General features: G+C 40.0%; 1 protein-coding gene across 1 annotated transcript in view; it reads right to left on the bottom strand.

Moving 5' to 3' along the window:
• Positions 1–685: 685 nt before the first annotated feature.
• Positions 686–27318, bottom strand: part of LOC134750691 (dedicator of cytokinesis protein 1) — a 114842-nt gene continuing 88209 nt past the window's right edge. Inside the window, exons 25-41 of the mRNA XM_063685927.1 lie at positions 24926–25024; positions 24365–24518; positions 23473–23574; positions 22506–22652; positions 21568–21703; positions 20984–21127; positions 19872–19970; positions 18151–18315; positions 17209–17358; positions 16015–16127; positions 14588–14733; positions 11920–12052; positions 11318–11464; positions 8553–8591; positions 6846–6945; positions 4395–4526; positions 686–3690 (exon numbers count right to left, since the gene is read on the bottom strand). Of these exons, the coding sequence (XP_063541997.1) occupies positions 3566–3690; positions 4395–4526; positions 6846–6945; positions 8553–8591; positions 11318–11464; positions 11920–12052; positions 14588–14733; positions 16015–16127; positions 17209–17358; positions 18151–18315; positions 19872–19970; positions 20984–21127; positions 21568–21703; positions 22506–22652; positions 23473–23574; positions 24365–24518; positions 24926–25024 (2131 nt within the window). The 3' untranslated portion in view covers positions 686–3565. The remainder of the gene's footprint in view (positions 3691–4394; positions 4527–6845; positions 6946–8552; positions 8592–11317; positions 11465–11919; positions 12053–14587; positions 14734–16014; positions 16128–17208; positions 17359–18150; positions 18316–19871; positions 19971–20983; positions 21128–21567; positions 21704–22505; positions 22653–23472; positions 23575–24364; positions 24519–24925; positions 25025–27318) is intronic.

The following is a 27318-nucleotide window of genomic DNA, read 5'->3' on the forward strand; positions in this document are numbered from 1 at the left end:
GCATTTAGTAGATTCACAAGTACCAAACATTGTGACTTTATCACAGACCACCTCAACCACTAGACAGAGAACATGAGACAATCGAGGTCACCACACATAACGCTCATACAAACTTAGTACGAAATATAAACTGCGAAATATAAATAATGTTTCAGAGTTGGTACATGTATAATGTATGTATATATGTAGATATTTATGTAAGTATATCATATAAAGTATATGTTTAAGTTTATGAATTCATAGTATATTAATTAGTATTTACTTATTTTGTAAATAGTAGGTAGCGATTATCGTTTTAATTTTTCGAGTATTAATCCTGCACCTAACAACCATCTCTTTTTAGCCCAGTGGTTGACTGGTAGAGAATGCCTTATGGCATTAAGTCCGCCATTTGTACTTATAATTTTGTGCAATAAAGTTTAAAATAAAATAAATAAAAAATAAATAAATAAATAGTATGGGAGCGCGACCGCGTTTTTCAGTTGCGCTCACAATTACGACCACTACTCGTGTAAATTAAAAATATTTACAAAAATTAAGATTTATACGGTGTACCTGGGGCCCGTTTATCAAAAGCTTGTAGCTTGTAATACAAGTGGAACTCCCTTTTTAACAGCTTTTGTTAGAAAGGGACTACCACTTGTATTACAAGCTACAAACTTCTGATAAACGGGCCCCTGGGCTTTTCTAGTATAAAATGGTGTAGAACACAACTCGGTTGTGCTGCTCGAATTCGTAGCATTATACAAGCAAAGTTGCACCTCTGCTTATCAATAACAGTGACACAAAAAAAGGAACGCCATTCGATTTCAAATCTTACCAGTAAAAACCATATAAATTCTCCATTTTACGTTTAAAATGCACCCATAAAAAGTATACAGACGGGGAATCGTCTTCACTTCACTAACGTTGTGATTTTTGCCGGGCAGTGTGGTTTTTAACATTTTAATTGAATCCTGACTAATCTGTCGTAATAGAATTAAGTGCGTTTTAATTTGAGTTATGCCACTATTCTCGATGAGCAACGTAGTATGTGTGGTGATCTCGTGCTCTTTGTAAACGCTTCATAATGCGGTGTCTGTGTGTCCTGATAGGGAAAATGCGTACGAGATGTACTCGCATCTAAACCTATCTACTAGTATTTCTAAAGAAAGCGCAACTGCCCCGTGGACGCAATTACCTCAACATTATAATCCTTTTGTCTACATTGAGTATTTACTGTTTGTAATTAATCAAGAGGTTTTTCTTTCGTCGTGGTAACGTAGCTTACTAAATTAACACAACTTTTAAAATATTAATACGCTTGTCGAATCATCATTTTAATTTTAATGCCCATTTTTAAATGTCCCTTATTCAATTTACTTAATCTTTCTTTTCAAAAAAATGAAAGCGTTTTATAATGATAGTAAAAGACTATCAGGCAACAGTTTTTAGGCAAAACAGTTTGCCATAGTGCTACCTCATCTGTGACGTCACATGGTCTAAGATCCTATGTTAGGTCGACCTTCACTGATCTGCTTAGGAAAAATCATTGTAATTGGATTATAAATAGGTAATGTTATAATCAACGCCATTGTCTTAATTGAGAAAAATCACATATTAAAGAGAAACTGAAATGCGGTCGCTACAAAATATTGTAAGATTGCATAATTAAAAATACAATCCTGAGTTTTGCTCTATGTTAGATGATAAAGTGAACTTTTGTCACGAACGTCAGCAAAATAGCACATTTCGCAACAGTATGGTTTTATTACATACGCAAGAATGCAATCAAGATATTAAATAAAATATTGACACGGACAAAGTGTTCACGACCTTATTTCCTATACATTAAGGTAGTATCAACATATTTTTGGCACTTTGTTTGTGTAGATATTTAATACCTTGACTGTACGAAGACTGTAGTCGAAGGCAAAAATATCGATCCGGACAAATGGCTCAAAAATATGTGAACACGACTTTATTGTCTAAGGTGTAAGCGCGTACACATATTTTTGAAACTTTGGGAATGTGTGTTTATGCCCTTGACTGTACAAGAAAGAAACCCGCGGCATCAGTTACACATTTCACAACAATATGGCTTTGCTACTAACTCAGTAGGCCGAGCACATGATTGGCGCGGCAGTATCTCGCCGCGACCACTACCCGTCTTTTACTAACTGTGTGAATTAAAGAGGGACGGGTAGTCTATGTTGCGGCGATATACTCTCGCGCCAATCATGTGCTAGCCCGGCTGGATTTATGTTGCTGATGTTTCTTCTTGAGCCTTGACCTGGGCGCGTTGGTCCGTCGCATCTTAAAATAGTAAAAAACCCCATCAGTTACATATTTCGCAACAGTATGGTTTTTCCACTAAGCCTACTAAATCAGGAGTTATGTTGTTATGCCTGGTATGCCGGCGCCATAGAGGTACAATAATATAGAGAGGAAATGGCCCCTCCCCCATTTCACCGAACTTTCTATAGGAGTAGCAGAGATAGCGCTATTATTGTTTGTCCTTGTTATAGTCTCACTTTTCCTTTCTGCCTACTTCTAAATAGTCCTAAGTGACGTAGATGTTTTTTTGTTGCCAACCGTTTTTATGGTGAGTAACAAGGGCCTTACACTCTTTGATAGAGAAAGATAGTCTTATTGCGATTCCTATAGATAGAGAAAACAGCTAGTGGCATGCTTTGTCTTTATCACCAACCGGGCATTTTTTTCCTGGTCGGGTTATAGCATCATAGCAAGGAGGCGATGGCGAAATACAGAAATTTATAAGAGTGAAAGAGAAAAAGGATTATGCTGCCATACATGGAACTGTTTTTCTCTTACCCCTGGTCGCTTGGTTTCATGTCTATAACTACTTGTATATACTATGTCTATGGGTAACAATGAACCCGACCAAGTTACGTAGGTTGTTTTTGGTATGTTGTCAGAAATGTTGAAACGTGTTTTTAATTTTGTCGCATTGTATACTTTCTGTTCCTGAGGGGCGCACGCGTATAGCACATCTATGTAATGCTAGGTCTATGGCCGGCGCTCGTCCGTTCGCATCATGGAGTTTACAAGCAACTTACGGAATCAGTTACACATTTCGCAGCAATATGGCTTTGCTAGTAAGTCAGGAGTGATGTTGTTGATGTTTCTTCTTGGGTGGTGGCGTTGGAGGTGTTTGCCCGGCTGATATGCCAGTGCTCGTCCTTCGCATCATGGAGTTTACAAGCAACTTACGGAATCAGTTACACATTTCGCAGCAATATGGCTTTGCTAGTAAGTCAGGAGTGATGTTGTTGATGTTTCTTCTTGGGTGATGGCGTTGGAGGTGTTTGTCCGGCTGATATGCCGGTGCTCGTCCTTCGCATCATGGAGTTTACAAGAAACTTACGGAATCAGTTGCACATTTCGCAGCAATATGGCTTTGCTAGTAAGTCAGGAGTGATGTTGTTGATGTTTCTTCTTGGGTGGTGGCGTTGGAGGTGTTTGCCCGGCTGATATGCCAGTGCTCGTCCTTCGCATCATGGAGTTTACAAGAAACTTACGGAATCAGTTACACATTTCGCAGCAATATGGCTTTGCTAGTAAGTCAGGAGTGATGTTGTTGATGTTTCTTCTTGGGCGGGGGGGTTGGAGGTGTTTGTCCGGCTGATATGCCGGTGCTCGTCCTCCGCATCATCGAGTTGTAGAGGAAGGAGCCCCGAGGTGTCAATACTGAAACAATATTTGTAATTAGTTTCGAATGATTCACGGTTAGTATACTAGACTTATATTGACCGGGATATAGACCTTAAATATATCCCGGGGTATATCGGGAGCTCAAAAACAATACAAAAGGTAATCACGGTCTATATCCCAGTCAATATAAGTCTAATGTCAGTAATTATTATTTATGTAAGGCAAAACCGTGGAGGTTGACATAAATAATGCATAGAGAGCCCTCATCCTCGTACAAGAGACCTCGACAAAACATAAATATATCTAAATATCAGATTTAAAACGCAATTTGACCTCAAATTACATAGTTAAAAAATGCGATCATTTTTTTTCATTACAAATTCGGTAGCACTTCTATATTTTATTTAATATTTATTGTGGTAAGGTTTTGTTGTGATTGCGTACGCGGGTAACAGCAGAAGAAATGCTAAAAATTAAAAAAAAAAAATTAAATGCCATGAAGTACAAAGTTTAAAATGGCGGCCAATTTTATTGAGATGTTTTGACGATCCTTGAGAGCTATAATAGTAGTAAAGTGAAATTTTGGTAACGTGTGTTTAAATCACGACAACCGCAGGCTGGAGCTCTTAACTCCCTAGGGAGTTGTAGCTTCTTCTTTTTCTTTTTAGTGTTGTAGTACACCCTCATGAAATAAGATCTTTTTCGAGCAAGTGTGATGAAAAATATAATAAAGTATTAACCAGTGTCGTAGTTGTTGCGCGGCGGTAGAGGCTCGGGGTTGTTGTTGTGGTCGCTGTCGAGGGTGCTCCGGTTGGCGGACTTTTCTGGGAGCGGAGGCGGCTCTTCATCTTCTTGGTTTGAGTCCGTTGTACCTGCGAAATGTTAAAATATAGGACTCTCGCCATATAACCAACATTATCGGATGAAAATTTAACGTTAATACGTTATTTCAAAGCTAGTTTGAGTTTCACAGGTTTCTTTACCTTAATAATACAAATAAAAGAGAATCAATGTATAAAACACGCCGTTAAATCCAATTTATGATTACACCAAGGTCAAATTTATAAAAACCAGCAAGCACAAACTAAAGAGAATATTTAGCATTATCTAATCTAAAGTATTAAGAGGCTACCCGTAGTTTTCATCGATTTTTGACAAGTTTTAAATAGTATCTCCTACTTTTGCACTGCAGATAGAATTATAAGACAAACGGCTATCGGTTCTTCAATCTTTTATCTCCATTATTGTCTGCCGGATTTTGAAAGAATTGAATACTAATTTTTTTATGATTTTTTTAAATCATTGTCTTAAACAAGACATGAAGTACACAAATACGAAATTTATATAATATATTTGGGTTGGGGTCTTTGACGCCTCGAAAAACGTGACAGAGATTTTAATTTTAAACTAATTAACACAAAAGTTATGGCCAGAAAACCAGTTTTTTGGCCTTAAATTGTTCAACTTTAATGCCAAATATCTCAAAGAACTTTGAAGTAAATATGGGAAGTTGGTCAAGCAAATCTTAAAGTAAATAAGAACAAAAAACTACGCTTATCCCCTTCTTCTGGGCGCCAGCACCAGTGCAAGACAAAGACAGTATGACTCTCTCCGTCTACACCCAAAATGAGACAGTCCCTTGACAAACTATTTTTTTTTTATATTAGCCTATTTTGGTGTCCCACTGCTGGGCAAAGGCCTCCCCTCGTTTTCTCCACTCGACCCTGTATATTAAACTATATATTGCTTAAAGGCGTTCCTGTAAATATGATAAGCCACAAAAAAACATTACAAAACTAAGGGATTCATATCGATGCTAATTGGCGTTAGGGAGGCCCTTAACATCAACTCTGCAATTTAATGCATTTTAAAAACCTACTGACTGCGCCAAGTATAAAAAAATTATACTGAAAACTTCACTTTGTGTTATTTAATATATGAACACAGCGATTTGAAGCTTTAAACCCTTACCCATAGAGTTCCTATTGGAAGGCGGCTCGGACACCAAGCTCGCTCGCTGCGACATTCTCTGCTCCACCTCGGCCGCCACCAGCTAGACAACAAGCGATTTGAACCCTTAAACCCTTACCCATAGAGTTCCTATTGGAAGGCGGCGCGGACACCAAGCTCGCTCGCTGCGACATTCTCTGCTCCACCTCGGCCGCTCCGTCACCAGCTAGACAACAAGCGATTTGAAGCCTTAAACTCTTACCCATAGAGTTCCTATTGGAAGGCGGCGCGGACACCAAGCTCGCTCGCTGCGACATTCTCTGCTCCACCTCGGCCGCTCCGTGACCAGCTAGACAACAAGCGATTTGAAGCCTTAAACTCTTACCCATAGAGTTCCTATTGGAAGGCGGCGCGGACACCAAGCTCGCTCGCTGCGACATTCTCTGCTCCACCTCGGCCGCTCCGTGACCAGCTAGACAACAAGCGATTTGAAGCCTTAAACCCTTACCCATAGAGTACCTATTGGAAGGCGGCGCGGACACCAAGCTCGCTCGCTGCGACATTCTCTGCTCCACCTCGGCCGCTCCGTCACCAGCTAGACAACAAGCGATTTGAAGCTTTAAACTCTTACCCATAGAGTTCCTATTGGAAGGCGGCGCGGACACCAAGCTCGCTCGCTGCGACATTCTCTGCTCCACCTCGGCCGCCACCAGCTAGACAACAAGCGATTTGAACCCTTAAACCCTTACCCATAGAGTTCCTATTCGAAGGCGGCGCGGACACCAAGCTCGCTCGCTGCGACATTCTCTGCTCCACCTCGGCCGCTCCGTGACCAGCTAGACAACAAGCGATTTGAAGCCTTAAACTCTTACCCATAGAGTTCCTATTGGAAGGCGGCGCGGACACCAAGCTCGCTCGCTGCGACATTCTCTGCTCCACCTCGGCCGCTCCGTGACCAGCTAGACAACAAGCGATTTGAAGCCTTAAACTCTTACCCATAGAGTTCCTATTGGAAGGCGGCGCGGACACCAAGCTCGCTCGCTGCGACATTCTCTGCTCCACCTCGGCCGCTCCGTGACCAGCTAGACAACAAGCGATTTGAAGCCTTAAACTCTTACCCATAGAGTTCCTATTGGAAGGCGGCGCGGACACCAAGCTCGCTCGCTGCGACATTCTCTGCTCCACCTCGGCCGCTCCGTGACCAGCTAGACAACAAGCGATTTGAAGCCTTAAACTCTTACCCATAGAGTTCCTATTGGAAGGCGGCGCGGACACCAAGCTCGCTCGCTGCGACATCCGCCGCTGTTCCACCTCGGCTCGCAGCGGCCGCTCCGTCACCAGCTAGACAGAGACAACAGCATGTCAGTCGTGTTAGTTCAACGTTCAAACTTGGGGTAGTCGCTATCAGATATATCTGAGCGGCCAAGGTGCTCGCAAATATCTGAACACGACTTTAGTGCGCACGTTAGTTACGCACGACGTTAGTTACGCACTGCAATTAATTTCTTGCGGTTTCAGTTTTGCAAGTGCGTGCGCTTATGAAGCATGGCGTACGTTACACTTTTTGCGGTTATGAAATCGCAGGAAATAAATCGCAGTGCATTCTAAGCCTTATTGTCAAGGCAGTACAGTGCGTGTTCAGATATTTTTGAGCACCTCAGCCGCTCCAATATACCTAATAGAGACTGTACAACGGTGAAAATTCTTAAGCTCCTAAGGCCCATAGAAGGAAAATAGGTAGTTGAAATTGAAATTAATAGTGCAGAAAATATGGTTGAATTTCTTATGTTTTTAATCGAAAGTATAAAAGAAATGGCACTGCGTTCTGATTGAAAATAATTAAATTAGAGTAATTAGTACTAGCACCTTGGGCCTTAAGAGGATATCCCAACTTTTGAATGGTATTTACATAAAGACTGCCCGAATTTAAAGCTAATCCTGAAAGGAATATATTAATAAGTGTAAGTTACATAAAAATGTGTAAACCATAACATAAAACACCGAAATCTACATAATGTCAGTAATGTATATGAGAAAGAGGTATTTCAAAAAAATTGAAACATAATAAGAGAAAAGAGAAACTAAATAACTGTTAAATTGTAATGTCTTTCACCTGTTTGGTGGAATCAATTGTTAAATAAAATGACCTTATTGTAAATAACAACCAATATACCTACTTAGCAGAGATTATTGTATGTACAGTCGCCATCAGATATATCGGAGCGGCCGAGGTGCTCAAAAATATCTGAACACGCACTCTAGCGCCTTGACAATAGAGGCGTGTTCAGATATTTGTGAGCACCTTGGGCGCTCCGATATATCTGACGGCGACTGTATGTACCTACTAACAAAATTATTTTGCATAAAAACTTACCATTTATTTATAAACATGTACACGAACATAATAACAAGTCAAACATTTTGCTTATTATTAAAGCTGACATGTAAAGCCAATTAATACAATACATATAATTTGGTGTCAATTTAGTGTTATTTACAATGCCAATGTGGTTAAACATAGAAGCGTAATTTTGATTAACTGTGTTTCATGTGACAACGTGTTCGGCCGATTGTACTTTTGAGGGTGTCCGTTGTCAGGGAGGTTTTGGGATTATACTGAGCAACTTTTACTATGGGACCAACCCCGAAATCGCGAAATTTTTTTTGGCTGTTTCATACATTTGGCTGGTCCATTTTCTGTGGGAGGGTAAATTAGTTTTTCGCGATTTCCTGGTTGGGTTGGTCCCATAGTAAAAGTTGCCCAGTATAATCCCAAAACCTCCCGGGCAACGGGAATGCACTTATTTTTTCACCGCGTAGAGTGAAATAAGGGTTAGATTAGAAATAATACAGACACCCTCATATAAATGTACAGAATAGTGTAACGGGCGGGGCGGGTAATTAGTTATGTCCACATTCAGCTGATCGTAATTCTAAATGTCACTTACAGCGTTTTGAATTCGGGCAGCCATCTGGGACTGAAAGTTCTGTTCACAGAAATAATTGTTAGATGTAAATAAAAAGCACACACTCCCCAAAATCACACACAAAAATGGCTAAAACTACATTAAATAAACTTATGGTCACACAAAAACTAGCCCGTTACATTTGGTCTAATGACTGCATACAAAGGTCGCCGAGGAACGTATAGGTCGTTTCAAGAAAACTGGCACGAATGAACTAAACCAACTACAACGGAACGAATCAAATTATTTTATGAAATATTTTGATTTGTGTTATTAAGTAGTCATAACTAAGTACATATATAAATTATAAACTGAAATAGATATTAACCGCCGTGGCCGGTTAGTCTAGTGGTCAGGACGTTAGCCGCGTAAGCTGAAGACGCGGCTTCGATTCCCGCCTCGGCCACCGGTGGACTTGGTCACTTTTTCTTTAGTGTATGGATATCTATTTCAGTGACACATGTATCGGTATACAGAGCCGCCATTTTATTGGTTAATGTCATACACACAGATATTTTCATTCACTCATTCGCTCATTTCGTGCCAGCTCTTGTGAATTGACCTGTAAATTCAGTTCAAAATATTTGGAAATGGCTATTTTTTTTATTTATTTTTTACTTTTGCCTACGTATATTGTAATTATGATTTTTGACAATTATCTGTTACCTAATAATTTTAAAAGCCCTAGTTTATCAATTTTGAAGCACCTTTGAAGCCCTTTATAAGGCATTAACAGTTCAGAAATTATGCAAAATTAAATCCTATCGCTTTAAAATAAAGTTCAAAATTAGGTGGGATATATACTCTGCCTTACAAAGGGTTAAAATTTAGTTCTTTTTTAAAAACAGTCAGTCGCGTTAAAATTTTAGATTCAATATTAATACTTGTTAAAAGGGGACCAAAATCAAAAGAACATACAAAACAATCGACAAAAACGTTGTATATGCGTTTACGAGGACCCCGCGGTTGGTTGCCGTTCGGTTCCAAACTGCCCTAGAACGTGAATATCATTCTAATGAACAATAAAATGAAAAACTTTATTGTACAGAATTTTCCCCAAACATTAACAACAACAAATTAATTTTTAACAAGCAGAAACGTCTGCGATCGATGCTATTGGATTGCTCTGGATCCAGAGGCCGTGAGTTCAAGTCTCACCCAAGGCAGTAATTTTTCCACTTTTAAATTTATTCTAAGCTTATTAACAACAACAATTCACAACAACGCATGAACAATTGTATTAATTCGTGAAATAAAACTATGAAAACTGATTATATCGCGTATATTGAATTTATAATACAACCCGACGCTTCGAACCCTTTACAGCGTTCCAACGCGATTACGACGCGAGCTCGACGTCACGAAACACGACTACGACACTGCGCTTACCGAGTTCGAGCTTGTGTACGAGTACGAGTACGTCGAGTAACGATGCAGAGTTCTTTGTAGCGCGTAACGATGCAGAGTTCTTTGTAGCGCGTAGCGTTTGCGGACAACGGGAGACTGAGGAAAAACTACAAAGTGCAAAAAGTAAAAAAAAGTAAAAAGTTGTACACGTTGACCACGAACGCTGTAAAGGGTTCGAAACGTCGGGATGTATTATAAATTCAATATACGCGATATAAGTTTTCATAGTTTTATTTCATGAGTTACTATCACGGTAACCGAAGACAATAATTGTATTAATTCACAAATGTAGGTTGGGGGACATTACAACTGTAGAAATGACTTTGAATTCACTTATTTATATTTCTAGTTGGGATAATTGTATCGACGAATATAAATGCTTTATTAATAAATGTAGGTGTGTGAACACATTAACTACTCTGAATTATTATAAACTAACATTTCCCTTACTCATAACTAGCAAAAAAGTATATTGGCAAGCGTCAAACATACTGTTATTTTTTTTAAAACCACCACCACCGGAAGCTGCATCTAGTCGACAAAAACACTACAGTTGTCATAGTTTTAACACTACAATTTTCGAGAAAAAAAAACACTTGTATAATTTTTGCTTAAGCTACCGTCGAGTCTTCAGATGACTTAGACCATATTCCTACGGTCTAACCTCATGTTCATCATGGGGTAGGTACCACACTAGAATTATAGGTATCGGCACCAGAATTGAGGTGAGCACACGACACATAAATAATGTCATGACACCGAGATTTTGAAATTAGCGTTCCTTTTTTTCTTATCGATAACGAGTTCAACAACCAACTGGCTGATGGACCAATTGCAATAAAATTACAACTCAACTCTCGTGCCGACGCTGCTAATCCAATTAGCGATATCTCAAAAATTTAATTCAAACATGCATCGTGATTTCTTTACCTAGAATTTTCATTATCAAAATCATTTAAGGAGTGTATTTTCAAAAGGGTCTTATGAAAACCATACAAAAATAAGCCTCATTTAAGTTTGAGATACCGACATTTGGCTAAGGAGAGCAGAACGTTCCGTGTAGACATTATACCTCTTGCCGCAGCTCGCGTAGAAGCGAGTTCGATTGAGAAGCGAGGCAGGTATTCCTTACATTTGTGCTGTTTCTGGTTCCATTCAGTGGCCTAGTGCACTAACTATGAAGGAGTTTAGTTGTAGATATCGTACCTCTTGCCTCAGCTCGCGAAGAGGCGAGTCCGAATGAGAAGCGAGGCAGGTATTCCTTACATTTGTGCAGTTTCTGGTTCGATTCAGTGGCCTAGTGCACTAACTATGAAGGAGTTTAGTTGTAGATATCGTACCTCTTGCCTCAGCTCGCGTAGAGGCGAGTCCGATTGTGAGGCGAGGCTGGTGTTGCTGGCGTGACTGGTGTTTGTGTGGTTGCTGGTCCCATTAGCAACAGGGCTGGTGTACCACTGGCTGCCGCTCGCTTGGGTGCCGATTTCACTCTGTAAAAGGAATAAGAGATGATAGGTCAAAAGTACATGATAGGTCCATTGCCACGGTGGCTATTTCTTTGGTAAATTTTAAAGCCCCGGTTTTATGGTAGTACAACTAATCTAATCAAACATGCATTTTTGTCGTAGTACATGGAAGGGTGGTAGAGTATATGGGCAAGAAATACGAGTAGTTGATCCCCCCACTGGCTCCCGATAAAGTTTCATTTCGCAAGACCCAATAGGATATACAACGAGGCCGTGTGCAAATAAAAATAATAAATAATATTGTCAAAGGCTAAATAAGAATTTTATTCGCAAAATGTCTGTTTACAAAGTTCTGCGTGATTTACAAAATGGCCAATAGCAATAAGTCGCTTTTCCTCTTTGAATTTTATTATAACATCCAGAAATTTATCGATTTACAATCACATGTTTTACGGTTAAATAACCGAAAATGAGCTTACCTTCCGCGCTCGTCTCCTCTCCTTTTTCTTGGGTGAGCTGTTGAGAGTCCCAAAGTAGTTGCTGGCCGCGCTGTTTCTGGCCAGCGGGTTTATGGCCGCGTTGAAACTGAAGAACTTCGATTTCGACGCGGAACTGAAAAAAGAAACAAATCAAAGCAACATTTTCTTTTATTAGTTTCAAGCTATTTTTAAATTAAAATACCCGTTATACACAAAATTCATTTTTATGCACTAATAAGGATTCGTATGCCATTAGTAAAGTCGTCCTCAATAGAACTTACAACTAATGTCAACGAACAATTTTTCCTTCATTACTTCGTAATCTCGCTCTTTAAAAGGACAACCATGACCTTATCAACAGTCTATATACTTAAATATTTTATTTATAGAATTTTTTTTCACTATAAAATTTATTTATTTAGTCAACACACATTAATAATTGTACAATACTTACATATGAAGTCAATTCTTTTTATATTTTTTTTGTTAAATTAAATGTTAATTATTAATATTTCAGGGAAAATAACCTTCGTAAAAATGTTGTGTCATATGTTTACATTATTTGCAAGTTCTATTGACGACTACTTTAGCTGTATATTTAAAGAACAGCACAAACAAAATACAACCGCCGTACGTAACAATCACAATGCTAAGATGAAAAGCAAAAGCATCCCTTGGAATGGAAGCGAGAACGTTGTGGTTTGCCGAATACTGGACAGCAGGAGCGAACTCTCGAAAGTCAAAATCGAGAGCTGGACGATACGAAAACCATTTAGGTTTATTCAGAACACAAAAGCTATTTATTACGCACAGTTTTAATCACAAAAGACAAATAATACAACAATTTTAACTTCCTAATCACTAACACATAGCGTTATTCTTAAGTAAACCGACATAAAAACATTAACAAATTTTCATGAAATAAAACTATGAAAACGGATTATATCGCGTATATTGAATTTATAATACATCCCGCCACTGAACGCTGTAAAGGGTTCGAAACGTCGGGATGTATAAATTCAATATACGCGATATAATCGTAGCGTCGCGATGTAACCGAAGACAATATTAAATTGAACATTGACATGAAATTATTACAGCAAGACACAAGAAAGCCCCAAAGATACAAAGGCAGGATTCTGCCGAGGATCAGACCTGCACGTCCTGGGTTCGTCATTTTGCGACTGGTTCGACATTTGACGGTCAGTCGTACATTTTTCCCTGCTGAAAATAAACTCAATCACGATACATGAAATAAATGTTTTTGAAAAATTAATCTATTAATTCACTATCAAAGAAATTTGAAGAAATATTAGAACATTTTTTTTTATTTGTGTTCAGGGGGCACCATTAGCCCTCAGGAAATTGCATATACTTGGAAAAATTGGACCCATGTCGCCGTGGCCCGGGTGGCGGAGGTGCCTCACCTGCCGCGATATCAGAGGACGCTGGTTCGATTCCAGCCCTGGGCACTGGAAGCCTTGGTCACTTTTCCTTCGTAAGTATATGACATTTATTACAGTTAAAAAATTTCAAAGACTGATTACGCCTACGTGTATTAAATAATTTCGTACAGCTAGATACTGTGGGGAAACTCTCAATGACGATACTATATAAGAGGATTTAAAGCGATCAATCCTAGATGAAGTATAATTTTGAGAATAGAGCATTATATAAACGTTTCACATTTTGATCAGCTGTACCATACTATTTAGCACCACAATATGTATCATGTTAATTCCCTTACCATTGCAGTTTTTAACCTTTTCGACGCCGTTTCAAACACAAAAGCTGTCATCGAAATTAAACTATCTTGAGACATATTTCAAAAAAATAAAAAAAATAGTGAGTGAAACCGTACTGATCTAAATATTTTTTACAAAAGCTGTCATTCAGACGCCACGTCACCGAAGTGTCAAAACTGAAGTTGAACTTTATGCATACGCACGTAAGTCGATGTTGCTCTGTGGCGTGTAACGGATTAATCCGTCTTCGACGTTGGACCTACGGTGCGGATACATCCGTCATTGGCGTCAAAAAGGTTAAACAGATGACGCTAGATCGCTTCTCACACTACAATTGCTTAAATAAAACAGCCGTCTAAAGATACATAGATCTAGATTTCCACCTCCTAAAAATACAACGTCAGGTATTTATTCCCGTTTTTTCTAAAATATTTTTGTCACTTAGTGTCTATTTTTTTCCGATAAAAACTGAAAAATAAGGAGAAAAACGAAAATTACAAAACGACCTGAAAAAAAAAACTGATTTTTTCGAGAATTTTCAACCCATTTATCAGTACCGTTTTTACTCACTATTATTTTTAGTCGCTTTTGGCGACATGTTTCGGATTCTTTGGCCGCCCTACCAGACCTTCACTTGACGACTCCATCTGCGGACTGCCCCGCGCCCCCCGCCCCCGCCCCCGCCCCATCAGCGCGTGCGCAACGAGCGACGAGGCGGGCGGCGCGGGCAGTGCACGACCTACAACCGCCGCGGACACGAGCGCCTGAGGATGGATTCCCAAAGAATCCGAAACATGTCGCCAAAAGCGACTAAAAATAATAGTGAGTAAAAACCGTACTGATAAATATTTTGAAATATGTCTCACGATAGTTTAAGTGCGAATTTTCAACCCGTTCTAAAAGAAAAACATGTTATTACTTACTCTGTGGATGTCCCGGTGGATATGTCGGAGACGCGGTTGCCGGTGTGCGTGTCGGTGTGCGCGTCGGTGTGCGTGTCGGTGTAGGCGCGGTCTCGCGGCGGCATGCGCAGCTGCACCTCGGCCGCCTCCGATTCGAAGTCGCACGCCTGAACAATTTACCGTTGGATTATAGTATGTGTGCAACTGGTAGGTACATAATTAGCCTCATGCATGAAGTTTATATTTGAACGAAATATGTTTTATTCGGATGTTTGTTACCGTTATATCATGTTACAAATGCATTTCCGTTTTTAAATTACCATTTAATTACTTAAAATTATAAATAAAAAGTACAAAAATTTGCCCGCGAAAAGCTAGTGAGCGAAACGCTCGAAACGCCACGTGACGTCACGCGTTCGACAGATTAGTGTCATTAGTAGCAAACGTCAGTTGGGCCGCCCAACGTGTGACGTCATCACGCTCTGTCGAGTTCGCGCCAAAAATTATGAGCGTTTCAACCACTCAAAAATTTTCAACATTTTAAATATTTTTTTATAAAATAATGTTAATGTTTACCAAAGTATTTTTATCATTTCCGGTGTTCCAACGATATAAATTATGAATCCAAAAATAAAAATAAATTCATGCATAGAGCTAATTAGGGTTCTTAAAAAAGAGGCGAAGTTACAAAACAACAAGTTAAGTTGTCTCATATGAATCTTACTTCGTTTCGGTACAATACGAAACGAAACGAAGTAAGATTCATATGAGAATTCGTATTTAGACATTTGTGTTGTGTTTAAGTATTTGTTAACTTGCGTTAACAGCGCCATCTATGGGACTCCCTCTATCGAACCCTCGATGGCTGACCTACTTTACGCACCCACCAGGGTACGTAGTTTACGAGGAAGTCCATAGGTGGCGCTGTAATCGATAGACATAGGTTTTGAATAGAATAAGAAATATTTACTCGCTCACTTTCCCAATATACCCCATAAGAGATACACGCTGGTTTCATCTCCGACTCCTGAAGATTCCTTCGACCTCCGCCCACGTGCCAACAGTGCCAACACTACTGTATACTGAAATAAATGTCATAGACTAAAGTAGAAATGACCAAGGCCTTCAATCCGGTCCAGTCTCGAGCATATGACATTAATTTCAGACTAATGTTCTACAATACACTGCGCTCCAAAACACGTATAGCTGACGTAGGGGAGAAGACCGCCAGGCTAAAGTGGGACTGGGCGGGTCACGTCTGCCGCTTGCATCCGGATAGGTGAGCTAGTATAGCCACCAAGTAGCCCAGACGAAGATGGGGAGAAGACGAAGAAGACAGCCTGGTAAAAGCTCACCAACGGGAGTTGTGGAGATCAAGGGGAGAGGCCTTTGCACAGTAGAGTAGGAGACACTGTAACGGGCTAAGAAAAAAAAGTTATATTCTGTACCTTGCGGCCATATCGTTGGTGCACATGGTTCTGTATCCTCCGGAAACACTGTAGCATGTGTGCATGCAGCCCCTCTAGGGCTGTCGGCATCCTCGCCCCGTGGACATCCAGACCTGTGGGGACGGAGATAAACCATAAATTACACGTATACTAAATCATCAGTTCAGTTGAGAAAGAGGCAGGCCCTGGACTCGACTGGAAAGAGCTGGAAGTAGCAGCTCAAGATCGTGTCAAATGGAGGATTCTTCTGCGAGCCCTATATCCCTAATGGAATGCATCATCATCATACTAAATCATCTGAAGTGTTGGTGGTCTGATGGTAATGCGTGCGACTTTTAAACCGAAGGACGCGAGTTCGAACCACAACCCGTAAGTTAACTTTTCTACGACGTTGTTGTTAAAGACGTATCAAACTGGAACAGCGGTATCTGGTCAGCGATGGATGAGGTTCCTTAGTTGTGCGAGGAGCGGCACGTGGTCGGGATGTTTCTCCGTATACGCCAGCGTGAGGAAGGCGCGTTCGTACTGCTATGCCGCCTTGTACTGCTGGGTCTCATATACCTGTCCCACGTTTAGATCGTTTCAAATGGGATCGGTGGCTCGATCGATGGATCGACGTATGGATCGACGGTTGGATGGATGGGTGGATAGACGGAAGGAGATGTATACACGTTCATAATTAATTTACATAGTTAATAAAGCAGTAGAGAGGTGATAAACATTGGCAAATTATGGCTATGTTTGATCGTGGATACGGTACGGAATTATACTATGGGGCATATGCTAGATTACTAATCAGTAAAATCAGCTACTCTAAGTCAAAATGGTATGTCACTATAAGACTAATTTATAAATCAATAAAAGCGCAATAATATGTTTGACTTTGTATCAGAGCTCGGAACCGGTATTTTTTAAAAACCCCGAAATAGCCCAATATTTTGATTTTTTTTATGCTCATTACATAGGACTGAATCATGTATTTAGGAAACAATTTTGCGTTATTAAAACGTCCCATTAAAAATGAAATTATAAACAAAAGAACGAAAAAAAACGTAATAATACCGGTATTTTTGTATGGAGCAAATACCGGTTTCCGACCCCTGCTTTGTATAGATTAATGAATGGTTGAATGGCTGGATGGATGGCTGATGGCTGGATGTATGTATGATTGGCAGGATGGACGGATAGACTCACCAAACTGTAGCAGCGGTATCTGGTCAGCGATGAGGTCCCTGAGTTGTGCGAGGAGCGGCGCGTGGTCGGGATGCTTCTCCGCGTACGCCGGCGTGAGGAAGGCGCGCTCGTAGTTTACTATGCCGCCTTGTACCGCTGGGTCTAATATTCCTGTAAAAACCATTATTCATTATATATTGCAATTTAATACCCACCGGGCTACCGCGAAAACTCGGGCAAATTAATTATTTTAAAAATGTACCCTAGTTTGATGGAATTGTTGTTTTCATATATTGTAAATTTTATCGAAATCGCTAGAGCCGTTTTTTAGATATTACCAAAATTAGTATGCAAATGCCGCTAGCCGCCACTGTATGCTTTCGCTGTTCTGCCTCAGGAGAGTTCCATGAAAACGGTAAGCTTTTATTTTTCATCTAGTTTTTTTTTTAACAAAATTCTTTATTTATGCAATGTCTAAGTGTAGGACAAAGTATCGGCGTATTTTGCATGCGAATCGCTTACGAAATATTTGCTTTAATTCCGAATTACTGTGTCGACTTGCGTATTATAGTAAAAGTAGATTAAACAGTTTATTAAGACAACAAGCAGCTTTAAGATGATACCAATATTACACTATAAAAAAAACCGGCCAAGTGCGAGTCGGACTCGCGCTCCGGGGATTCCGTACTTTTTGGTATTTGTTGTTATAGCGGCAACAGAAATATATCATCTGTGAAAATTTCAACTGACTAGCTATCACGGTTCGTGAGATACAGCCTGGTGACAGACAGAGGGACAGACGGTCAGACGGACAGACGGACAGCGGAGTCTTAGTAATAGGGTCCCGTTTTTGCCCTTTGGGTACGGAACCCTAAAAAGGCAACCCAAAAAAGAAACAGGCTCGGAAAGTCGGAAAAATGGTTCCGAATGTCCCTTACGTAACGATGGAATGCTTCATCTTACCGCTAAGTCGCATGGTGAGTGGTTGCAGCGGGGCATCACTGGCTCGCGCTTCTAGTATCAATTGTTTTAAGGCTCGATTCGCGTCTCTTAACGCCTCCACTGCAGCCTCGACTGGTGACACCCAGAATGTTCGCTGCTTTACTACTGGGAACCATCTTAGGATTCCTGCAAAGTAAAAATATTTATTGAAAGGAGAGTAAGTGCTGGAAATCGCGTGAATGGGGCACTTAACGCTTTTATGAACAGCCAGAAGGTGTCGCAAAAGGCACGGTTGGCTGTGCATAGAGAGGTGCTGGTGCCTACACTTATGTATGGTTGCGAAAGTTGGGTATGGCAGAAGAGGCATCAGAGCCAAGTGAATGCAGTGGAAATGAGAGCGTTGAGAAGTGTGTGTGGTGTGAGATTACAAGATAGAATTAGGAACAGTGTGATAAGGGAAAAGTGTGGACTGAGCGAAGATGTAGTGACAAAAATTGAGAAAGGTATGTTGAGATGGTTTGGACACGTGGAAAGAATGAGTGAAAGAAGGCTAACAAAGAGAGTGTATAAGGGAGAGCTAGAAACGGGAGTTGGAAGGGGCAGACCTCGGCGGACTTTCTCTGATCAGATCGGGGAAATCCTGAAGAAAGGCCAGGTCAAGAGCACCCTAAACCGGCGAGCGTGTATGAGGAATGTTATGAAAGTGAAGGAAGCGAAAGAGATATGTCAGGATCGTAGCAAGTGGAAATCCTCCGGGAAATAGGCGTGATTATATGTATGTATGTATGTAAAAATATTTCGTTAAAGATAAAACTTTAACTGTGCGAGTACAAAAAAAACGGCCAAGTGCGAGTCGGACTCGCGGACGAAGGGTTCCGTACGCAAAAAACGGCAAAAAAATCACGTTTGTTGTATGGGAGACCCACTTAAATATTTATTTTATTCTGTTTCTAGTATTTGTTGTTACAACAAATACATCTGTGAAAATTTCAACTGTCCAGCTATCACGGTTCATGAGATACAGCCTCGTTACAGACGGACAGCGAAGTCTTAGTAATAGGGTCCCGTTTTAACCCTTTAGGTACGGAACCCTAAAAATAGAAAAGCTTGAACTGCGAATGTTATTATATACGAATGTTTTACCTACCTAAACAGATAATGAATAGTAAATATTTAAAATACGCCGCCCAATAATATGGTGCTTGTAATAGACATATGTGGCGGTCCATGCCTAAAGACTCCTTATGCACGTGGACCCTTCTCTGATGAATTGCCACATATGCCACATACTTTGGGTCTTCTGTCACAGGTATTTTATACTTACCCAAAGGGTAAAAACGGGACCCTATTACTAAGACTCCGCTGTCCGTCTGTCTGTCTGTCTGTCACCAGGCTGTATCTCATGAACCGTGATAGCTAGACAGTTGAAATTTTCACAGATGATGTATTTCTGTTGCCGCTATAACAACAAATACTAAAAATAGAATATAAATATTTAAATGGGGCTCCCATACAACAAACGTGATTTTTTTGCTGTTTTTTTTCGTAATGGTACGGAACCCTTCGTGCGCGAGTCCGACTCGCACTTAGCCGATTTTATTTTTTCGTTTTTATATGATTATGGCGCGTAGATACCGTATACAAAAAAAAAAAACAACAATCACAATCTGTCCATTAGGTACAAACAAGGGGTTAGTAATTAAAGTTAACACTACTGTAAAATTATGACTGTCAAAACTCACCAGGCAGCATATCACTGATTTCCAACTCCGTCCGCTCAAGCCACCTCGTAGCGAACTCGTTGACAGAAAGATCGTCTTTAGATCCCTCCAGTTGCTCCTCTGTTTAAAAAAACAACAACATGTAAAACAAATATCAGGTAAATAGCTTTATACACGTTCAAAATTATTTTACATAGTTAATAAAGCAATAAAGAGGTGATAAACATGGCGAATCATGGCTATGTTTGATCGTGGATACGGTATGGAATTATACTATGGGGCAATATGCTAGATTACAAATCAGTAAAATCAGCTACTCTAAGTCAAAATGATATGTCACTATAAGACTTATCTATAAACCAATAAAAGCGCAATAATATGTTTGAGTGTGTTTATATTTTATTTGTTATAAGTATGTTTATATTTGATGGCAGATGACAGAAAACTTAAGTTTCTTTTAAGAGGACAGGTTATTCTCTTCAGACATGGTATTTTATTTCTCAAAAGCTTGTAACTTGTAATACAAGCGGATGTCACTTTTTGACAGCTTTTGTTAGAAAGGAACTTCCACTTGTATTACAAGCTACAAGCTTTTGAGGAACAGTCCCCTGGCCCCAATTTCACCACGGTGACAGGTGCGACAATTGTCGAAATCACTATTACTGACGTCACATGCCTCCATCGGCTACGGTAACCGCTTACCATCGAACGGGCTGTGTGCTTGTTTGCCACCAACATGTTAATAATAATAAAACTCCATTATATCGCCAATAAATAAGTACTTATTTTGCGATGCTAATGACAATTGTCACAAGAAACACGACAATTGTCGCAAAATTCCGACACAGAACTTATTTCCTGTCAAGAATTACCGAAAATTCTTATAAATCTTGTGACAATTGTCATCATCATCGTCATAAACGTACCTGTTTTTTGCCGATATAATAAAGTTTTTTTTTTAAATATTACAATGATGGTGGCAAACAGGAATACAGCCCGCCCGATGGTAAGCGGTAACCGTAGCCCATGGATGCCTGTGACGTCAGCAACATTGATGTTTTACAATTGTCGCACCTGTCACCGTGGTGAAATTGGGGCCTGGTCACAGTATGTAAAATCTTAAATCTACTTACCCGGTCTGTGGAATGGTCTTGAGAATATGAACTTGTTGACGTGATTATGTTTGTAGTACTGTAGGATCTGGCCCGATATCGGTTTGCCGGATAACCGCTTTAGTTTGTCGCCCATTACTGGCTCCACGGCGTTTATTTGTAAATCTGATTTACGTTATAAGGAAAATTAGACTATTTCAAAATATATTCTTCTAATATTCGCTAAGTTTCCGTAAGAAAATCACACGTACCATTTTTGTGAGAATAAAGGTTTAACTCTGTTCATGATTACTAATACACTCATCGAACAAAAATCGCCTTCTATTATTAGAAATAAATATTTAGCTTTCGTAAACGACACTTGAAGGAGTGCCCCAAAACTGTTTAATACAATTCTTTAAAAAAAGTCATTCTGGTACAAATCAATCACCGCTCGACATATTTCGGCTTCAATTTGTTTCGAGAATCGTCAATCGCCTATAATACAACTACAGTACTGGCTGACGATCGACGATTTGACTTGACGAAAGTAAACTAAAATATTTTTCATAACTGTAATACATCTCCATTATGTCTGTACTGTTTTTTTCCATAAAAAAGGATACACTGCCCCTCAGCCTCAGTGATCTCCTCCCCCGGCGGGTCCAATTTTGGCAGAACTTCGGCGTCGGGCCACTCGTCCAGGAGGCGCTCCTTGAAGTCCCCGAGCTGCTCGTACTCGTTGCCGCGGTATACGAAGCCCTACGAAAATTAACACTAAACAGGTTAATTGAGGGTTGTGATTTGAAACTAGCGAACCGCCCTGACTTCGCACGTGTAACACAAAACCTCAAGAATCACTCTATTGATAGGTGAAATCCGCATGATCCGTTCGAGTTTTTGAGTTTATCGCGAACATACATACACACAGACAGACGCGGAGGGGGATTTTATTTTATAAAGTGTAGTGATGTTTATCCCTCAGATTAATAGATTAAACATAACATGATATAAGTACTTAAAGGGAGAGGTCCCAAATTTATTAGTACTACTAGGACACTACTAGGACTAGGTACAGAAGATTCACTCTCTAATAAAACGCGTCTATTACGACAGATATAACCGCTAGGTGGCGCAAGCGCGAGCAGGCGTCCATTCCGTAGCATTCGCGGCAACTACTATGGCTAGACACCAAAATTGGTGCGGGCCGCATGTACTTGTAGCGACGCGACGAAATCACGGAGTGAGCCACGCCTGGTGCTTTGACGCGAATAGCAACATTAGATTACATCGTACTACACGCTCGTAGGGGCCTTTTAGGTAAAGATAGATTATTAGTTATCTCCAAAATGGACTTAATTAGAATACAGTTGTCTTTGAGAAAGTAACTTAATTTAAGCTCAGGAATGCACCCTTGAAATTAACAGACTTTTAAAAACATTTTTTTTTTTTCATTTTTATTTTATATTTTGTAATGTGATTAAATATGGGATTTTAAGACCTGAAATAAATGTTTTTTTTTATATAAACAGTGTATAGATATACGCGTAGGAGTTATACTAACATGTGGAACCCTGAGATGGTCCGGGAAGCCTTTGCCAAAGTATACTACCCGGAAGTACCCCGGGTGTGAGCGAACTGTTCGCATCATCGCTGTGTAGAAAGCGGCCAAGCGTGAGTGCAGGTCCGCTAATGGTGCGTAGCCCAGTGCCTGAAATAGAAAAACATAGGGTACTTGTCTGCTAGCCAAAACAGTTTCTTTTGTCGTACGATTCGCCACTATGGAATCTTCCTAAAACAGCCATTTTCAAAGTGTGGTCCGCGGACCCCTAGGGCAAAGCCTCTGTTGGGGCTCCGCGAAGATACTTATAATAATAAGAAAAAAAAAAACAGCACTTCACTCATATCTTGTCTACAGTGACGAACGTAAGTTTTTAATTTTATGCTACCACATACAGAATAAGTATTAGTACAGAAAATAAACTTCCTACAAAACCGAAGTTTGACAGCGATTCAGGGCCGAATCATGCTGTCCCTTTCTTATGTGTTGTACTATCCCTTTCGGCTATTTAGGGTTGTCAAAATTCAGGTCATTATCTTATCTGTGGTCGTACACGCAAAGGGACGTCAAGTTGTGAGCCGAACGGAGCCGAGAATGCCCGAAAGAATCAGTTTCCGTTGTCGTGGCTAGTCACCGAGTAATAATTGCTTAGTAGTTATTTTATTAACACATTCACTGTCAGCGCGAGCTACGAGCGTAGCTCATAACATGTTTTTGCCGTTTTGTAGCGAAAAGCCTACGAACAAAGAACCGTAACGGGTCGCTGGCAGTAAGTGCCAGTTGCACTATCCGCACTTGACAGACTGATTAACGTCACCCGGCGTGCCGCGGCGGTTTACTATGAAACTTTCCATACAATAAAAAGCAAACTCTTTAACCATGACAAACAGTTTGGTGCAACCGACCCTTAATGTGTTAAAGTGTAAAGTAAAGAGTGTTCTATTTATCCAGTGTGTCTATAACTACATACCTCCGCTTCGTACACTTCAACCAGCTCCTTAATAACCTCCACAGCGACCTCCCACTGGTGGCCCTGATCGAGCAGATCTGCCACTTCGTGGTACAACATTTCCTGAAACCAAATGTACTTATTAGTGAAGGCTTTTGCTGTCTTTGCTGGACTATGTTTCACAAATACAAATTGTGGTTCTTTTAAAGTACTGAAATAGAGGGTTTGTTCTTTAGTTCTATTTTTATCGTCACGTGAGTTTGTAATAAAAAAATGGGTAGTATCAACGATGCAGCCGCAATTGATTACGTGAGACATCTTTTGTAAATATAGTCTGAACGCGGCCTTTTGCCTTCGGCCTCGCTCGAAGCGCGCTACATAAGTTACATAAGTAGTAGTAGTAGTAATAAAACACTTTATTGTACAAAAATCGAAACAAAACAGGAAAAATAACATACATAATTAGTACAAAGGCGAACTTATCCCTTTCAGGGATCTCTTCCAGTTAACCTTTAAGCAATTGAGGGAGAATTGGACGGTAGAAATTCGTACTGTTCAAAAGGCTAGGAGAGCGCAGTTTGGTGTTTGGACGTGAACTTTTGGTAAAGTGGGTTATAAAGGTGTGAGGTCTGGGCTGAAGGTCTGGTCCTTTCATGCGATGCCAAAGGCCGGGTGACAAGAGACCAGAGCTTGGACTCGTGCTCAGAAGTATGTTAATAAGCGAGGCCGAAAGCCGAAGACCAGACACCAGACCTAAACTTACCACCATATTAGTTGATCGGCGCATGTCACATAAAGTTTTTTTTTTTCACCTTCCCTTAATTAAAATTACCTTAAGATCTAACCATATTAGTTGATCGGCGCATGTCACATAAAGGTTTTTTTTTTGTCTCCTTCCCTTAATTAAAATTACCTTAAGATCTCTTTCGCTTGTAGTTTGTGGCTGTGTCGGTTGGTCAATGGGAGCAGGCAACCATGATAATAGTCTGGCATGTAACCTTAGTGTCAGACCCGCTTCCGCCCATTGGTGACATGACCGGTGCATGTCGCAAAGTTTGTGCACGTAGCTGGGAAGAAAAAAGAAATATATGTGTACAATAAATATAAAAAAAAGAGAAAACAGTTTTTTAGGAGTTTCAATGATAAACAATTATTGTAATGATTTAAATTTGTTCCTAATTATACAAGGTGGCCCCAAAGGCAAATTCGCATGTCTTAATCACCCGAAAGCCACGTGTTTTGGTCAGCCAAAAACGAACTTAGAGATTAAATTGTAGAGATATGAGTTGGGGGGATTAAAAGGCCAGAGCACACCGGCTGCGTGTGCGTAGACGTGCTCATGCGCGATCGCAAAAAGTTTGAGCCGCGCACGCACACGTCGCGCAAGCGGTGTGCCGTCTCTCATAATGATCTGTGTATTACAACGCACACGCACCCGGTGTGCACAGGCCTAAATGCTTTCGCATAAACTTACCGTATATACATATGTGGCCTCTCGATTTGTTCGTAGAAATGTAGTACTTTGGTTGTGAGAAGCATTCTATGTGATATCGCTGATTTAAGAGCCGCCGCTCTGCAATAAAATAAAGACATAAATGACATGGTATGGTAGATTGTCTGGAAGAGACTCTTTAGCCGCTATAAGATTGCCTGTGGTCTACCATAGTTTGTATGTACTGTTTCTTTTGTTATTGGTGAGCAATAAAGAATGTTTGTATGGTATTATGCTACATGAAGGACTAGGAAACAATACATTAGGATAAAGAATATTAATGTATATACGATGACAGGGCACTGAAAAATGCGTTCGGTCAAATGAACCTTTGATAAATGAAATTCGGATACACGAAAACGTTACGGCGCGATACACGGGGAGAGGGGGGGTCAAATATCTTCGAAAATTGCTTTACGCAATATTTGAACGCTGCCAAATTTACTACCTGAGCGCGACCGTTTATTTCAGTTCGCCCACAATAGGAAACATTACGCAAAGCTCTTACACAAACTCTACCGCGATACACGAAAATCGAAATTTCGTTATCTCTGCCTCTCTGTCACTCTCGCGTAATCGAGCGATAGAGAGGTAGATAATGAAATTTCGATTTTCGTGTTTCGCGATAGGCTCTCTGTAAACAAACCGGCTGGATGCATCAATGCATAGTGAAAACTTGTCTAAATACCGTTAAAGGCACAGTATGTATACAAGTTACTCTATGGTTTACAATATGTGCTAGTGCTACACCCTGGCGGCAGAACATTGTATTAACACCCCCTATTGACGGTCATTCCTCGCGTAAATTAAAATTAATCGAATTTAAACTATCGTGAGACATATTAACTTAACTAACTTGTCGCGCGAGTGACTAAAAATACGTGAGTGAAGCAGCTAAGTTAGTTAAGTTAATTTAGAATTATTTGCAAAAAATAATTTTTATGGGTGTACTTGGGCTGTTATAGTATAAAATGGTTTCGAATACAACTCAGTTCTGCTGCTCCAATCGTAGTAATTTGAAGGTAAAGTTGCACATATGTGTGGTGACCTGGTGCCCCCTTGCTTGGAAACCGGTGTCTGTGTATAGACCGCGAGCCAGGCGCAAATTTCGTCAGTCATTGCCTCCCGGGCGAAAACCCGTACAGCGGTTAACGGCTATGAATGATAAACCCTCGTGAACGTCAGCTGCCGCTCCGTCGGTGGGTTGAGTAATGGCAGCCACCGAAACGCGTAACACGGTCTTTCCACCGCGATACAACCGGCTGACGATTTGTTTTATTAACAATGGCATCTAAACTATTATCTGACAAAGTATCAAACGGAAGGCGATGACGCCGATGACTGAAAAGAATTTTCTTTTTTACATGTTCACGTGACCAGCTGACGGTCTTTCCATAGCGATACAATCGGCTGACGATTTTGTTTATTTACAATAACATCTAAACTATCATCTGACAAAGTATTTTGACGACCGGTCTGGCCTAGTGGGTAGTGACCCTGCCTGTGAAGCCGATGGTCCTGGGTTCGAATCCCGGTAAGGGCATTTATTTGTGCGATGAGCACAGATATTTGTTCCTGAGTCATGGTTGTTTTCTATGTATTTAAGTATTTATAGGTATATTATATATATCGTTGTCTGAGTACCTACAACACAAGCCTTCTTGAGCTTACCGTGGGGCTTAGTCAATTTGTGACTGTGTAAAAATGTCCTATAAAAAAAAAATGTCCTATAATATTTATCAAGCGGGAGGCTATGACAAAATTTTTTTATAGACTATTTGCTGCCATTCCTGAACCCACCAACGGAGCGGCAGCTGACGTTCACGAGGGTTCATCATACATAGCCAAAAAATAAAAAAAAATAAAAATCTCCGTACTAAATTGTTGCCATCTTCTTCTTAATAATTTTCTACAATTTCTTGTCGGACTATTATGTACAATATGCATGTCATTTGTACTTAGTAATAAGTTTTTATTAATATTCGTTTACATATAGGAAACTATAGGTCTACTACTAGATTTTTTTTTTTTTAATTTATTTAGGAAACAAACAGTCACATACAGATAAGTTTAAACTTGCAGATATACAATAAGACCTATAGTTCCATTAATTATAACATACTGATATTGATAACAAGTAGAAACAGGGCTTGTTCGGCACTGCCTATAAATAGGAAGATACACAGAAGTAACAATTGGATACACAACTAATAAAGTACCTAAGTATCAAACATGCTTACAAACATACATACGTTACATAAGACTATAGAACAATTACAATTTTTTTTTTTTTAAAGCAAAGACTGCTATGGAAAAAGTAAGCTCCGCAGACCACTACTATATTTACCGAAAGACAATGAAAAGATATCTAGATT

Source organism: Cydia strobilella, chromosome 20 (genome assembly GCF_947568885.1).
Source record: "Cydia strobilella chromosome 20, ilCydStro3.1, whole genome shotgun sequence".
NCBI classification, from domain to species: domain Eukaryota; kingdom Metazoa; phylum Arthropoda; class Insecta; order Lepidoptera; family Tortricidae; genus Cydia; species Cydia strobilella.